This window comes from Schistocerca cancellata, chromosome 3, assembly GCF_023864275.1.
Source record: "Schistocerca cancellata isolate TAMUIC-IGC-003103 chromosome 3, iqSchCanc2.1, whole genome shotgun sequence".
Lineage (NCBI taxonomy): Eukaryota > Metazoa > Arthropoda > Insecta > Orthoptera > Acrididae > Schistocerca > Schistocerca cancellata.
The window spans coordinates 266,970,156-266,988,434 of NC_064628.1; the positions used below are offsets into that span (position 1 = coordinate 266,970,156).

General features: G+C 38.3%; 1 protein-coding gene across 1 annotated transcript in view; it reads left to right on the top strand.

Annotated features, from left to right (window-relative positions):
• Positions 1 to 11,151, top strand: part of LOC126174924 (glutamine-dependent NAD(+) synthetase) — a 239,696-nt gene extending 228,545 nt beyond the window's left edge. Inside the window, exons 15-16 of the mRNA XM_049921364.1 lie at positions 474 to 639; positions 10,384 to 11,151. Coding sequence (XP_049777321.1) covers positions 474 to 639; positions 10,384 to 10,514 — 297 coding nt within the window. The 3' untranslated portion in view covers positions 10,515 to 11,151. The remainder of the gene's footprint in view (positions 1 to 473; positions 640 to 10,383) is intronic.
• Positions 11,152 to 18,279: the final 7,128 nt, after the last annotated feature.

Genomic DNA, 18,279 nt, shown 5'->3' on the forward strand with positions numbered 1-18,279 from the left:
ATTGTTAAGTTGGATTAACTGCATAAGTAGATGGTATTCAAAGAATAGATGCACGATTTCACTGATTCAGTATGAGAACATCACAGAAGACCTTGATAAAACCCATTGGAGGTTGCTGCGAGAGATCACAGTGCAGTTAGTCAGAACTTCTACAAACATATATCTTTCATAATGAACATGACTGTGCACTTCAGACCTCGGAGGTATACTCAGAATCTGTCTTGCTGCTTACCATTTGAAATTATAAAAGAGAGGGGAGAAATTAATTCTGGTAACTCATGTGCTCTCCACTGCAAACCATACACTGTAAATGCTGGACAAGAGTTCTATCAGATTAATCCTATCTGTCTTGCAGTAATAGCTCAGTTGGTAAGAACAGTAAAAGGCAAGGTTCTGATTTAGTTAGTCTAACATACAGTTGTTTTTTATATTTGTAAATTTCATGTATCAAAAGAATCAAAAAAATTTTTCAGCTCGTGACTCTGAAGGCATCAACAGATGATTCTTGGGAGCACAGCAAGGGTAAACTGGTTTCAGATAGCACTTCAAGAACACTTACAGAAGAAGGTGCTAGTAAGGGAACATCTCCAAAGGTGTCCAACAGGTCAAGAGCTTCTGGGCTAAATAAAATGATGTCAGGTATGTTTATCAGCTGTTCATCTTTGCTACAGTTGAACTAGAATACATTTGTTAACCTGAACTAAAAGGTGCCAATTTAATTTCAGTGTGACACAAGATGTACTCTAAATCTTGCTCATCCAGTGAATGCTAGTTTTAAGCTCTCTAAACAGCTAGAACAACTTAATGTTGGACTTGTGTGACCGTAATTCATTCAGTATCCATTTGAATCTGACTACTGTATTAAATTTCGGTCTTCCTCTACTATGTTAATGTCAAAAGCACACTCAGATCCAATTCTGATGAGGTAACATGCAGTGCTGAAAGTACATTTTTCGTACACCAAGATCTAGCCAGAACAGAGCTCAGTCCTGGTCATTTCTGCTATTTATTCTGACATTGAATTTTCCAGAATATACAAACATTACAAACATAAGATATTTCAAGAACTTCCCAGAAATGATAAATACTTAATAACAGATAATTTCTGGTGGTTTTGCACACATCATGCCAGCCAGCTACGCTAACCCCTATACTATACTGCGTGCACCAGAGCTTGTGACATTGCTCCCTCTCCTGGAGATACAGCAACCTCCCATTTCAGAAGTTCTCATTGGAGCAGACTGCAGCACCCTGGGTCTAGATCTTGTCAGTGGTCCTCTTTATGGCAGTACTGGTGGATTCCCATGTTCAAGTTGTGTTGTTATGTCACCTTCAGTGGTCCTCTGTATGGCAGTACTGGTGGGATTCCCTTGTTCTAGTTGTGCTGTTACGTCACCTTCACTATTAGTGTCAGAAGTAGCCCTTCCTGTCAAAGCTTCATAATTGTTGATTGGGTCTTCAGTTTCCTTGAACCTCCCATTGTCGATCTGCACCTCAGGACTGTAGTAGGGATGCATATAGAGGATGTCTCCACTTTTCTCTTCTTGATGAAGGGTCATAATCCTAGCCTTCATAATTGATGACAAAGGATACAGTGCAGCCCAAAGTAGTGCTTTAATAACTTTCTGCATAGTCTCACTTTTTATATAGGTGTAAAAATCCTTACTACATCTCCTGGTCTGTTTCTTGGTGTGATAATGCTCTTGGTCTCCCTCCTGCGTCCTTAAGCAAGCAGGCTGTCTTGCTTCTAAAGTCCTGGTGATAAGGTGTTTCACATAGTAATCCTGACTATTGCCTGATTGGAATGGGAAGAGTGTATCCCTTGTCATTTTACCTTCATGACCGTGGAGCAGAAAGAATGGTGTGAAGCCTGTAGTGGCTTCTTGTGTTGTATTTGAATGTTGTGACTAGCAGTATTGTATCCCAATCTGTTTGACATCGATGTACATTGAGAGCACGTCAGCCATTATCTTAGTAAAGCAATCTGTGAAGCCACTTCTGTATTTGTGGTAGGCGGTTGTTGTTATGTGGGATATGTCGCAGTGTGGAATTACCTCTTAACATTTTGTATATCACTTTCATGTCATATTCCTGAAGTCTCAGTGCCCATCTCACCAGTTGACCTAATGGATCCTTCAGTCAAGTTAGCCAGCATAGAGAATGGTGGTCTGTCACACTATGAATAGTTCGCCAAATAAATACGGCCGGAACATATTGATAGCCCAAACAATTGCAAGGCTCTGTTTCTCAGTTGGAGAGGAATTACTCTCCAAGTTGTAAACATAAGCTATCACTTTCTCAGCACCTTTCTGAATTTGTGCCAGAGCTGCACCTATTCCATAACAGCTTGCTTCAGTGTGAAGTTTTGTTTTGTCATTCTCATAATACAGTACTAGGACTGGAGATGGTGATAGTGCCTCTGTAAGGACATACAAAGATTTTTCTTGAACTTCATTGCTGAAAATTTGGCATTTCCCTGCAGTAGTTCTTGCAAGGGATGTACTTTGATACAGAAGTCCTTTATGAGTCAGGGGTAATATGCGCACATTCTGGGAACTTCTCACATCAACACGCATATGCCAAGTAGACAGGAGATTGGTGACTGCTCTTATTTTCTCTGGTTTGGAGTGGATTCCATTGCTGTTAACTAAGTACCCCAAGATCTTTATTTCTCAGGCAATGATAAACATTTTTCTGCATTCAGGTGGAGGCCCAAAGGCTGAACACATTTCATCATGGTTGTCAGGTAGCTTAGATGTTCTTCAAATGTCTTTGAAAGAATGAGAATGTCATCCAGATAGCAAATATACATTGTCCATTTAAGTTTTGAAGCACATTGTCCCTCACATGTTCTAAGGTGGCTGGAGCATCACACAGTCCAAACAGCATGACTTTGAACTCACAGAGGCCATCAGGAGTTAGATGGTGGTCTTTTTCCCGGTGAGCCTCGTCAATCATGATTTTCCAGTAGCCTTTCTACATGTTGGTTATTGAGAAGTATTTTGCTCTTTTCAAGCAGTGTGAGGTCTCATTAGTGTACAGCAATGAGTAGACATCTTTGTAGTTTTGTTCAGTCATAGATAGTCGACTGAGAAATGCAGTGTACTGTTTTCTTCAAAATAACCACAGGAGGGAACGAACGAGTAGCATTCAGCCAGGACAGTCTATACGAACCTTGGCTAGTTGATGAATGATCCCCAGTCTTGATACAATGATTAGTCACTGGCCACTTGCTCTTTATTTTCTCCTCTCCAGATTTGTAAGCATCCAATAACTGACACATAATGGCTATCACTTGTAGAGGTCATTACTCAGTTAGGCCAAATCCTTTTGACAGTTCCATAGCAGCTTCCCCCCTTTCATTATCTGTAGTTGTAACAGAACACTATTCTTTGTCGCTGGCACTAAGCTGACCTTCCTGGACTGGCTCAGTTGTTCCTACGCACTTACCTTTAGGGATGAGTTCTGGCTGATTATGACAGTTAATGATCTATAATTGTGGGTAATCATCCTCAGTGTGTTCTTCATCATCATTTCATCATCATTGACTCGCAAGTCGCCGAAGTGGCGTCAACTAAAAAGGACTTGCAATACGGCAGCCGAACTTCCCCGCATGGGGCCTCCCGGCCAACAATGCCATACAATCATTTCATTTTTTTCATCCTCAGTGCTTATGATTGTCACTGGCATGTAGATTTCTTTTGTGAGTTATAGCTACTTTTTGCTGTTGACAAAAGCCTCATAGTTTAAATGAGCGTCTTAAATGGTGAGTGGAACTCCTCTCTTTGGTGATGGCAGTAACGTCTTCAAACACAACCAAATGCCCGGAGGAGTCTTTGTTTTCTTGTTGGTAGAACTTCATCAATCTGAAGTTGTGTTCTTCCACACACTACGGCTGCTTGTGATGCATGCAACAAGTTCCATCTGACACTAACATGACTACATTGTGTTAAAACAACAAATCTGAAGGGTTGTGTTCTGTCATTGATAGTTATTATTGCAATACATGTTCCTGTCAGCTGAACATATTTCTGCTTTGTGATTTTCAACACAATTGGTTTTGGATCATGTAGCATAAATCATCTTTAGTCGACTAGCAGCTACACAGGTTGGCCATGGCTGATGATGATAGAGAGATATCCTGACAACTTGGTGGCTATTGAGCATGGAGGACTTTGATCTTGGCAGTCTCGCCTCCATAGATGGTTACCTCACTTAGTTTTCCTCAAGTCAGCAGCTAGGTGAGTGGCTACTACATCGTATGACAGCAGAAAATGGCTGCAGCATGATATTGTCCAGGGTATGAATATTGACTTCATCCCACAGGTAGACTATAATCATCTTCAGTTGACTTGAAAGATAGTTGTTGTGTGATGGCATAGTAGTCGTCAAAAACTGGCCTCCTTCCTGTGCAGAAACATGCAACATGTTTCTTTGGCCTCCCAGATTGTCTGCTCTTCTACATGGCATTATATTTGGTACAGGAGTTGATTATACCATCAGTGCTGAATTATCATGTGGCATAAGTCTGAGTTGGCCAATATATTCTTCCTGCAGCATTTGTCTGGTGGCAGAGGTTGGTGTTTTAGATCAGTACACATCTTCTTCAACATTCTATATTACCTCCTGATGTATCAGATAGTATTGCATGCCTGCTATCTCTTGCTTACTTTATCCTACAGCACTGTTTGCATAAAATGTGTGTCTCTTCTCTCACTGCCTACTGTATGAGAGAGGCGATGTTGCGATGGTCTTTCACAGCTGCCTTAGGGACCACATTCAGGAGTCAGACATACTTCTTTCCCCCGATTCTTTCTCTGTTGCATTTCCTCAATGCTTCATCACCACTTGAATTCCTCCGTTGATTTGAAGAAGAACGTAGTGTGTCTTGTGAGACTCTTTTCTTCAAGTATAAGATTTTATCAACTTTGGTCATATTTGGATTCACAATGTGGCATAGGGCCAAAACATTCTATAAGTAGGACTGTCATTTCCACATGACGTTACACCCTGTTCTTCAGTTGATCTGCTAAGTGGACTTGCTGCTGTTCTGCAGTTGATCTTCTGCCAAGTGGACTTGCTGCTGATTGTTGCCAAACTTATTCGTCAGTGCAGGCTGGAATTTATCCCAACTATCCAGCTTCTCTTTGTTGTTTTCGTACCACTGTTGGGCTGTGCCATCCAAGTAAAAGTACACATTTACCAAACATTTCAAGTCATCCCATCTGTTGTTTATATTTCGTAGGTTGAATCTTTTCATCCATGTTGTTGAATCTTGACCTGTGTCTCCAGAAGACACTGATGGATGCCTGATGCGCAGTTGGCTTAGTGCTGGCTTTGAATCCATTGGACTCCTGAATATACGGACCTTGAGAATGAGTTATTGCTTGTATTCTGGTTCCTGTCCATGTGAGTAACAGTTTTCATATTGCCTAATTAAAGCCATGGTGATGTGGATGTTTTGAAGTGCTCAACATCTACTCCAAGAATGTCACATCAAAACCACAATCAAGTCCAAATCTGGAAACAGGGTTGTCAATGAAATACAACCCTTAGTGGAATGAAAATGTACTGCCAGTACAGAACTCAACTCCTGGACAAAGGGTGCTGCTATTTATACAGATATCGAGTATTCCTGAACATATAAACATAAGATACTTCAAATAGGCGATCTGCAATATGCCATCTGGTCATAGATACCACTTAACCACACTGCATTCACCACTTCGCACAGCACAATTTTTACTCCCCACAGTCCCTTTCATTGCCAATTTGACTATTCCTCGATGCTTCAAGGTGTGTGTGTGTGTGTGTGTGTGTGTGTGTGTGTGTGTGTGTGTGTTTGTTGGTTCACATTTGGAACACTGTACAGCTGGAGTTCTGCTTTGCATGGCCTGTAGTCTTCAGAAGGTTTCTGATGGTATTTAGTACCAGATGTCTATGGATAGGTAATACAATTACTGTAAATTATATGCTGGGGGTTTGAGAGCATGGAGCTGACACACAATAGTGTCCAGATGTGTTCCATCATGTTCAGTGCAGGTGCATTAAGGGCCCAATGCATCAATGTGAGCTCACTGTCATGCTCCTCAAACCATCTTGGAACGATTCTGGGCTGGTGACACAGACAGTGTCATTCTGGAAGATGCCGTCACCTTCGGGAAAGGCCTTAAGCATGAAGGGATGAAAGAGGTCTGCTTATATGCTTTCTTTACCACCTTACATGCCCACATCGCTGTCAGATGGATAGCAGTGATAATGTATGTGTGTGTTATGTATGTGCTGCTGCAGATGAGCACGTGCTTTATTACTAGGCTTTCAGTAAAATAGGGCGAAAAAACAACATACATTATTGAGCAGCAGTGTGTATTTGCAAGCTGCAAAGCACCCATATACAAAACAAAATTGTTGGTATGTACAGGGTGACCATAATTAAAGTGCCAGTTTCAAAACACTGTAGAAAGAGAACCACTGCTCAGAAAGATGTCAAATTTGAATACCATATTAGTGATGCAGGGGGAAGAGCTGTGGTATGAAAAAATTTAATGAAACTTTAGCAATAGATGGCACTGTAAGTGTCTTAATGTCAATTGGGTTGGCTACAAATGACAGATGAATTGCAATACAATGGCTATGGCTTGTCTAAAAAGTTTGTTTCGTGCATTCTTACCTTTGTTATTTGCCGAGTTTCTGTATTTTGATAATACAAGGACAAATAAATAAAAAGAAATTTTTACATTAATTTTTATCTTCACTGCCTGTTTGTTTAGTTAGCCTCTCATCTGTGGTATCACTATTATAAATCATTATAGTCATCATCCTAACAGGACAGGTGCAAAATTTACATCTTTGTTGTGCCAAATATTTTTCTTTCCGGGGTTGTGGTTATGTTATGACCTGAGAACACAACTGTTTCTCTCTCTCGCTCTCGCTCTCTCTCTCTCTCTCTCTCTCTCTCTCTCTCTCTCTCTGAATAAATAGTGGACTTCACTTCTGTACTGATGTGAGAATGTTATGTCTCTTGCTCCCAACCATATTGTCTGCCTGCCACTACCTCATTGGCTGTGTAGAACTGGCAGCTGATACCCCCCCTCCCTCATTCCCGTCATACGTCCCGATGAGTGTCGACAACATTGCTGCATGAAACACTAAATACACCAATAGCTCCAGTCTAAATTTTTACCATTTCCTGCAGAAATGTATGCTATTGATGAGTATTTGTCCAATTTTAAAGTTGGTTCAGTTCAAAGTACAAATTGATTCATGCAAACTGCAGTTTAAATATGGTAGACATTCATAAAAAGCCAAAGTACAAGGTGTAGCTTACTATGGTTGGCAGGACGGCAGAATTTGCTGGCTGCACAGCACCCTCCCTCCGCACACTCACTATAGTTCAGTTTCTCAGCCAAGCTGGTGTCGCTGTTTCCCCTCCAACCATTCCATAGTGCTGTGCTCCAGCAACAGGGAAACAAGGGCAGTAGACATCTACAATGGAGCAGGACAAATGTAACAACGGCAACAAATATGTAAATAAAATATCACAATCACAAATCACTACAATTCTCAAACTTTCGCTCATCCCACAATCTAATGAAGCTGTCTGTAGTATCTCCGCAGTGGGTCTTTCCACCATAGTTAATTCTCGTGGTAACTATTGCTGTCAGTGTAATGAGATTTTTATTTTCTAGACAATTAATTCTGGATTAATTTTCTTCTTTCTTGTTTCATCTGAATGTCACAATCCTGTACTAATGCTGGTAACGTTTTTCCCTGGTATTCTAGGATGTGAACAGTGATTGTATTTCCTTGTGCAATCCACTTGGTAAATCATTACAGTTGCTCAGAACCAAATAACATATTGACTGGGGTTCAGAATTAAGTAATGGATTTTGAGGGACAACATTTTCGCCTTTGACTGTTACCTCTATTTAAAAAGTCGCATAAATATATGTATACTGTATCTACTCATCAGTGAGAACTTTTATTAAAAACCTGTTCATATACAACAAAAATCTGAGAGTTGCCATTTCCTCCTTTGTTTCACAAAATTGTCAATTTTAAAACAGATCATTAGATTGTTGTATTGGCTAAGTCATAGTTTCTCGACTAGTGCTGTGAGTCAAGTGTCACATGATTGTTCGAGCAAGATGCATACTGTATCAAGCACTTTGGTGTATCAGGAATCTTGATCCTATTCTAATGCAGGTATTTTTTGCTAAGCCCTAAATTTGTACAAATCATCAGTGGCCAAAGTCCCATCTGAAAATGTAAGATGACCCCTATAATCATGCATTAAACAATGTAAAAATGTTAATCTCAGCAGCAATAGTGTAATCTGTGAATATGAGAGAGCCCTATATTTGTTGAATGACTAAATTGGGGAAAAAACCTCATCTTACAATTGGATAAATATGGTAATTGTCCTGTGGCCAAAAACAACATAAAAAGCAAAATTACATTGGTTTCTAATTTTTGTATAACTGGCACAAGAGGTGTTTGTTATGCTTTTCACCTTTTTTGCCACCAGGTTGAAATTGAGAAACCACAAGCATATTCCACAACATGCAGTATGTCTCGGAGTCATGTTCAAAATGTGTTGTACAATTCAGCTGCATTCGTAATTGGAGCACTTATCTTTCAGATAACCCCACATACAGCAGTCACACTGATTAAAACCAGGTGATGCAGACAGCTAGGCTGTTGGGAAATGACAGCTGATAATTATAACATTGCCATAGTGCCTCTGCAGCAGCCGCTCCACTGGCTGTGCATTGTGCAGAGGAGTGCCATCTAGCATAAAAATGATCCTACCCATACATTCACACTGTTGAAGAGTTGGTGTGCAAAAAGTCTCATAGTGTTTACCAGAGACTGTACAAATAACAGGATCTGCAGAACTCATCTCCTCCAAAAAATATGGCCTTTTGATAAACAATTCCAACAACACACACCCCATACTCACTTTTGCTGAATGAAATGGTTCCAGTTACCATGCATGTGGATGTTTCATTGCTCAGATTTGGCAATTGTGCGTATTGGAATGTCCTTGGAGATATAAATAGGCTTTGTCTATCAACAGAATGTTCCATGGCCATCCATTGTCCATTTCCATGTGGGTAAGAAATTCCAGAGTGAATGCCCTGCTGGCAGGTCAGCAGGAAGCAACTCCTGAACATGGTGGTTTTGTATGGATAGCAGTGCAAAGTGTTCCGAAGGATTTTATGCACAGTGCTTGCAGGCATGTCCACTGTTCAGACAATTCCACATGCGCTGCATGTTTGCACACCACTGCTCAATCCCTCTTGCAATGCTGTGGCTACACCTTCAAGAGACATCAGATCAACTGCTTTCCTCCGTCTGCCACACTGCACTTCAAAAGAACCTATCTTTTTCGAATTTTCTAATTATTTTCTACAGACCTGTAGCAGACATTGGACAAGTGCCTTCTTTTATGCCCTTGAGTGTCCATAACTTCTGCTGGGATATTGTCACATCTTCGTTCTTTTAAAAGAGCTTTACCAACAGTGCACGATGCTTCACGGAGACAGTCGTGTTGGACCTCTAGCATTCTAACTGAGAAATAGCCGTGTGCCGCACGCTTGTTGGTGTTCATATTTTCTCTTTCTGCAGTGTTTTGAAACTGGAACTTCAGTTATGGGCATCCAGTACATGGAAAGAAATGGAAGTAATACATTATAGTTCTTTTTGCACATCTAAATTCGTCACCTTTTGCATCACACTTGTCAGTAGGCTTTGGTCATGAAAGTGTTAGAAAATTTCATTTTACCACTTTTTATTCCTTAACCCTGTATAGCAAAGTGTTTGGACGACAAAGTAACCACAGTTCAGAAACATTGCGTAGTTGATTATTAACAGTAAAGTCAGTCTTATGGAACATTAACTTTCATAAATATTAAAACAGAAGGAGAAATAAATTAGATTCCATCTTAGCAAGGCACAGAAAGGAGTGGAAGTAACCAGAAAACTTGACTAATCTGTTTCAACAGAATAAACATTTTCATCTGATTTTGGCTGTTCTCTATAAATATCCCTTGGAAGTTTTGTATCTGTTCTCAGCAATGATTATTTCCATTCAATCAATTTAACATTACTTCATCAATTCAGTTACATGTTTCAAGAGTGATTGAATGTAAATAGTTATTACTGTTAAAGTATAATAGCTGCTACCCCACATCCAAAAAATTGATAACATTAAAATGCATCTTATTTCTCTGGTCATTTCCTCTGATGTACTTGTGAAGGAGATACAAAAAATCCAAAATATTTTGCACATACATGTATCATCTTGTTTTGTGCATGAACAGGGACTTAAATCCTTTCCACCTGTAACTAGTTCTAGACTAATGTTTTCTGTATTTCCAGATTCTCACATTGGAGTTGTGGTGCCTAATTCACCTGTAATCAGTGTTACCATGTCAGGAAACACATGTGCCAGTCGTATGTTCAGACCAATTGTCAACTCACCTTCTGATGTTGAACTGAAAGCAATTTGAATACTGATCAAAAATATCAAAGTATAGCACATAAAATGCTACATGGCTAACAGTTTGATGCACTATGTTTGCTCTCCTGGTGGGTCCAGTTGACTCCCATAGCTGAAGAATTTACATAAATCATAATTTAATTGTAATGCAGAGTCATTATGATGATCATAGCAGAATCATTGGGATACGTGTTGAACATACTTTCTGATAGCTATTAGCACAGTTAACTGTGATTCTGTAATGCAATGTGATAGCCCAGTAAATGCTCAAACCATTCCCTAATAATTTTATTGTTTCACTATACTGTGATTTTTTAAACAAAAGTCTTAGAGAAGTAGATGTTAGCCAGTATAAATGTTGCCAGTGTGATACATCATTGTTAATGTTTTGTGACCAAAGATGTAACTTCATATTTGTACATACATACATAACATACATACATATCTGGATGAGAGTGGCTTTAAAAGCGACTGATGAATATTTTACTTACATCACAGTATAAGGTTGTCAGTATGTATCAGTAACAATAGCTGATATGCATTATAGAGAATTAGATATTTTCTATTGTATTGCATTTAAGAAACTGTATACTATTATTTTTCTAGTTCTGCTGTATTTTATGAATGTTATTTACACTCAAATTAAATTGAATTGATAATGATAAAATTTCCTCTCGTGAAAATCATTGATTCGTTTCCTCTTTTATATTCATTTTCCTTGCAGTTGTTTCTTGAAAGTGTCATTTAAATCATGGTAGAAAAAAATTTTGTTGACATTAGGCAAAATAAATGCACTGCCTATTAAACTATATTTTACACAAGAGAAGATGCAGCTGCTGAGAAGTTTTGGGTGGTGTAAATTGCACTATTATAATAATATAATCAGAAATGTCCACAGGGATAATTGAAAAGTGATGTGAATATTCAGTGTTTAGTGAAATTGTATTAATTGACTACATAATTGATCTCATTTTAATACTATATTAAAACTTAAGTTAGCTATAGCAAATTACAAATGTAATTTGACAGAAAAGAAGCATGCATACTGTACAGAACGGAACCAGAAGATGCTGCTTTAATTTTGAAGACAATTGTGACTTTATCAGCAGGCAAAATTCATATTTCTCAAAATACTTTTAAGGAGTAGTTTGGTGTTGGAATAGATTTATTTTTGTTATTAGTACCAATATTTCCAGAATAGCAGTAATTAAAAACATTTTCCCAGTGTGATTGATGAACAGTAAATATACTGGGTGTATATGACCCGGGACAACCAAGGGATCTGGGAAAAATCTGGGAATTTTTTAGAATTTCGGGAATTTTTCATCGTTTTAGTTTTCAGTTAAATTTAGGCAACTTTGACTGGTAAGAACCAATACTCAAACAAAAGATATTACAGTATCTCACTACTGCAGACTAATACTACAGCAATAAAACATGAACGAGAGAAAAAAATGAAAATAAAACTCAAGGTGCAAAGGAAATGTGCCATATACAACAAAAAAACACAGTGCTCATACAAGCGTCTGCCAACAGCAAAATGTGTCAAAGGCTTTAGAAAGATGAAGCAGTGCTTAATAACTACAAATTGCCTTCTATGAGCGTGACGTCACATCTGTTTACATAGATTCATTTCAGCAGTTGCGAGCGAGCTCATGCGCATGTGCGCAGTTGAGTCACATACAAGCAGTACCTCCTGCTTCTGGCTACAGAAGTGCGGCAGTTAGCTGCATAAGCAATAGAAGCAAGCAGCCAGATGCTACCTGGACTGATGCACCTAAGATTCAGATTCACACATGTGCAACAGGCCTGGATCTAGGGGGCGGGGGCAAACCGAGGTATCTGCCCCGGATGGCAATTTCAGGGAGGGGGGGGGGGCCAAATTACTATTCTTGAGGAAAGAAACCTTATTTCATAAAGTGCCTAGCATCATTGGTCTATTGATTATTCATATGGTTTTGAAACACATCCCTGTTGGTTTTTGAACACATTCTAAGTTGATTTCTGAATGAATTGTGAGTTGATTTTTGAATACATGCATAGTATATGTGATGTCTCCACCAGGGGAATCCCCATTGCATCTAGAAATAAACTTTCCTGCAGACAAAAGGGGACGGAGCTATACGAGCTGAGCGGAATAAAGCCGAACGCGTGAAAGCCAATCACTGTTTATGTGGTTGATTGGGTTTGCGAATGGTCAGCATTGTTGTAATTACTAGCGAAATTGAAACTTCCTGGCAGATTAAAACTGGTGGAAGTAAAGCTGTGAGGACAGGGCATGAGTCGTGCTTGGGTAGCTCAGATGGTAGAGCACTTGGCCACGAAAAGCAAAGGTCCCGAGTTCGAGTCTGTCTGGCACACAGTTTTAATCTGCCAGGAAGTTTCATATCAGTGCACACTCCGCTGTAGAGTGAAAATCTCATTCTGGAAACTAGCGAAATAAATAGATTCAGGCTACCAGAATGGAAATAAATAACTAATAGGAATAACAGGCAAAAAATATTGCTTATTATCTTCTCATCCAAGAAAATGAAATTTTAACAGAAAATTTTTGTCCAGACCACTACACTAGTAAGGGCCAGTTGTACAGTCCACTGCTAGCAGCCGCTTGAGTTCTATTTGGGGAGAAGTGCAAAAAATGCATTTTCCGAAAATGTAATAACACCTAACCAGAGAATAAACGCAGGATAACTAAACCGGTGATTGTGGCAGGGTTAGCGAAGTATTGCCCTGGTTCGGCAATATCATAGATCCAGGGCTGATGCACAGAGCAGTCTGAGTTGCAGTGGGGATGTGGGTAGTCTCCATGAGACCCGTATTTACGTTAAGTGATTTTGCTGTTTCCTCTTCGTTTATTACTTTCATGTCAAATGAAAACAAATGGATTTCTGTGGCGGAGAGCTATCAAGTGAATTAAAATACATTCACATAATTATGGAAGGCTAAAATATGTTGTTAGTTGGAGATTTAATTTTATTTGCACCTTTCTTACAGTTAAGCATTAATTGCCTCGCAGAACAATGAAGTTATTTTAGTCGGTTTCCTGAAGAAATTGGGATTTTATTAATCTTTCCCACTGAGGCAGTCAATTTATTTGAAATAAAGTGTCCAATTCTATGCTATTGGCTAGTTTCAGCTGTTTGCTGCATTTAAAGTGCACATTTTCATCTTCTAGCATTCTGCCATAATAAAGAACCCAACATGAGATAATACGGTACTGGTACTCAAAGACATACAAATGTGAACTTTAAGCCGAATTATACTTTTAGTATGGTTCACGAAATTCCGGTGCTCGTGGAGTATCTTCTAAGGCCTTGTTTCTTTTATGACGTAATATAAGATCTTTTAATGTTGTACACTTGACATCTGGCGCTCTCTGGCAGCTGCAGAAATGAACCTCTTTCACAAGAAAATATTGCGAATGGTTGTTCGAAAAGCTTTACTTTGAAGTAAATTTCCTTTTATGCAAGATGAACTATGTGCGGGAATGTACAAAGAATTTCTTAAATCACAGAGCATTTAACTCTCATTTAAAAATCAGCTCTTTGAGGAAGACCATTTAGACGAATTTCGAGCCAAGATCATCAGATATTTATGTTGTCGTTAAAAATGTTACTGGCAAATTTGTGTGATGTACCTTAAAGTGTAACACGTGCAAAGAAGATCAACATTACATGTGAAAGCTTAGCTTCACATGCAGCTTATTAATCTTAGAGACCAATATTATACGTGAAAGCTTTTCTTTTCTTGTAGCAACACTACGTATATTTATTTAAACCATTGACTTTTCCTGTTTGTGTGTTCGCACTAGTTAACGGTGATGTTGCTATTAGCTGACTTCATCATGTGTCCTATGCTCTAAATATCCACTGTCATCAGCTAGTGATATCACGTGACATGATCTCCGACCAGCTTACAAAAGTGCATCGCAATCTTGATTTCAATGCATCAAGAAGTAACATGTGGTGTTCGGTGGAATTCGAAGTTATACTTTCGTAATACGGAAATATGCAGTGTATATGTTGCTGCACATCAAACATATTTCCAAAACGTGTTTTTCTCCCTGAGTTTCATTTTCTAAAGTGCCAGGAAATTCTGCATCGATGTGTAAAACCATACCATTCAAAGGACAGATAAGGTTTACAGTTCTAAGGAAAAGTATACTGTCACTCAACATGGAAAAAGCATATTTTTAACCAGGAAATCTGGGAAAAATCCAGGAATTTTTTTTCCGTGTCCACATATACACCCTGATATACATCCAACTAACTGTTAATTTCATTTTTATGCACAATTTTTTTATGACCAGTGTAGTTTTCTTTATCTGGTGCTGTAAGCAGTAGTCTTCTGCAAGTTCTGTCTGAAGTCAGTGGGTCAGTAGTAGTCGTACCCTAATTGTCAGCTAAGTTGAACTTTCAGAAACATTATGTACTAATGAAGAAATTTCTTTAAAAAACCATGTTATGCATTTACAGTGAGTGGAATATTTCACAGGTAGAAATGGAATTAGGAAAAGAAAATGTTGTGCACTAATTAGACACCAAGGAAATCGACAAGATTTTATTACCCATTTACGACGTCTGTGGCTACTTTTTGTTGAAAATAATTTTCTGGTATGAATGAAAGAGTAAATAAAAATGATTTTTTGGGGGTGGAAGATCCAAACCAGTGCTATAATAAATTGTAAATTAAACAGGTGACTTCTTATAGTAAGTGGTATATTTTTAGTCACAAAACAGGCAATGTCTATGTGATTCTTGATATTTATATTGCAAATATTCCACTATTTCTTTTGATTTTCTGTTTACTTAGTTGTGCTTACGGAAACTGTTTTCATGGCTCAAATAAGATGGATTTTGTTATCTCATTTTCAACTTATTTTTAATGTCAAAATATAATTTTCTCCTGTAGCGTCTCACGATATTATATTCCAAGGTATTAAGAGTGTCGTTTTAATTAAGTGTATCTCAAATTGTTTTATGGTGGGGAGGGGGGGTGCGTGCACACATAACCAGTATAACATTTTCTGAATTTTTTAATGATCCAATCTGATCTGATTTTCAAATAATTCTGTTGTACTCGAGAAAGAAATGTGCGTATAACACGTTAAAAAATGTATTCTTTCATTCTATTGCAGATATTTATTGTGACAGTTTGTGTGATAACTTAAAAGTATCCAACAAACTGGGAGGCAGACCCAGATCCATGCCGTTCATGTACAATTTCTACCAGTCACGCCATTCAAGAATGCGTTGTGGACCAATTCAAAATTTAAGTTTGCTATGGATCCTCTCTCTTTATTAAAAATCCAGGATGGAATGTAACAATATTATGAGAAGGAAAGTTGCTACTCACCATATAGCGGAGATGCTGAGTCAGGATAGGCACAACAAAAAGTCTCTCACAATTAATCGTGGTGAGTAGCAACTTTCCTTCTCATAATATTGTTACTCTCTCTTTATTACGTACAGAAAAGCAGAAACTTTGAGACTGTGTATGTGGAATTCTTGTATAGTGTAATCAGTAACACACTGTCTTTATAAAGTGGGGATCTCAGTTTAAATGTCAGGAAAGCACACTGTTTACATGTGTCATATATAAACACAAACAACAGCAAGTTTCAAATGAAGCTTCTTGGAGTAATTTTTAAGTATGTAGCTGACTCGCATCACAACAGTTATCGAATATTAACCCAATTTTTGATGGGCCTCTAACTCCTCTGTTTCAGTAACTTAACTAGCATTTTCAGCACCTCCAGAAAATACTGAAAAGGTCAGTCCAACAATTAAAGCTAGAATTGCTTAAAATGTTAGAACTGAAAATCTTCTATGAGAATTCATAATCGAATTAATGTGCACATTGCATAAAAAAGAAGTGAAAACTCAATGTCAGAAATTCTGAAAGTATGTCTCTGTTTCCAGTTACATACAAGATACATTATAAAGTTCTCATTAACAGAGTTGAGAAAACATTTTAAGATCAGTTCAGCGTCTGAAAGAATGGTTTTAGGAAATGCAGATCCTGTCCAGAGAACATTAATCATTAATTCAGTACTTTTCATAGTTGTAATGACATGTGCTGCATATTCGTTTCTTTACACCTTCTACATTAGTAATAACTTTTAAAGTGCAGTGCAGTGATATAATTTGACAGTAATTAATAATGACCATTTGACAATTCCAGCAGTGTGTCCTACAATGATTCTTGTTTCAGAGAGAGATTTTGTAATTAGATATGTTTTTAAACATTCATAATCTTGAAAGCACTTTTTCTACACACCTCCTCCTCCTCCTCCTTCAATGTTTGTCCCATCCTGGCAGGGTCCATTGCTCTTTTTCTACACACTAGCTTTTGGTATTTGATTCTGTGAAGTAACAGAATTGAGCCATCATTGTTTCAATTGGTCTGTAAATTGTCAACTTCAATAATATTCATAGTGAAATAAAGTTGTTGTTGTCATTGTCTGTATATAATCCTCTGCCAATTGTATCAGTGATTCACAGAGAATAGCTATATATATTGTCATAGAAATGCATAAATGTGTAACATTTAGGTACATGGGAACAGCAAAACATCTGACAAAATAGTTCATGGGTGAACAGCCGGATGTCAGTGTCCGATGGCGCGCGCGCGCGCGCACACACACACACACACACACACACACACACACACACACACACACACACACACACACACACAAATAGTATGATAAATTACTAGAAACGCACTGTGTGTTATTTTACTGTTGCTTTCGCCTTGCGTAGTACCAATTGAGAGGACCTAGAGTTACAGATGTCCAGCATGGTTCCATACAAAATCATTCCCTACAAGAATAGGATGACGTAACATGATGGCAACTGATCATTTATTGCTATATCCAGTTATCATTCATGGAATATATTAACCCCATAATAAGTGGTTCATCTGAGTATTATAGTCAGAAGGCAGTGATGACCCATCCCCATTAATCAGGTTTGGTTACAAAGGGGGGAAGAATTACAGTTTCACAAAATCATACATGACAAGTGAGCCATGCTGTCCTGATTGAATTCACAAGATGAACATTTTGAAGACATTTAATAAGGCTACACACATTCTACAACACTGTAAATCCAGTTATCTCTTACAGTGGATCACAGACAATACAGCAGAAGCCAAGATAAAGAATGCCTAATTTCTGGCATCTCTGCATCTTTTGCTAAGAAGAGAGGGCTTCATTTAACATGGAGGACTGTCTCCAATCAAGCCTTAGAGCTGCAGTACAGAAAAAACCTTCATCAGTACATCAGAAAAAGGAAAAAAATACACTACACAAAAATTGTAATAAAAGATTCCAGCTCGAGATGCTGGAGTTGGAGGTCATGTGTAAATGAGGTTTACTTGCTTGTGTGTGTGAATGGTGTGCGTGTCTCTCTCTCTTTCACTGATGAAGGCTGTGGCCAAAAGCGTTAAGTAAGTGTCTTCTAATTATACCTGTCTGCAACTTGACGTGTCTTCTTTATGGTAAGTAGCAATCTATATTTTCCTACATTGTTGATATTCCGACCTGGAGTTTCCATTGTTTGACAAATTGTAATAATACAGAGAAGGCATTGTGGAGCATTACTAGGCATGAACTGAATAAACTGAAAGAGGCAAATTGAATTAAATGGCAGGATGACACTAGCAGTGAGACCAATGTTCATAAATACAAATCGTTAGCTACTAAATAGAATGAATTATCTTTGACTGTAGCTGAAAATACAGGATAAAAAAGTATTATCGAAACCGCAATC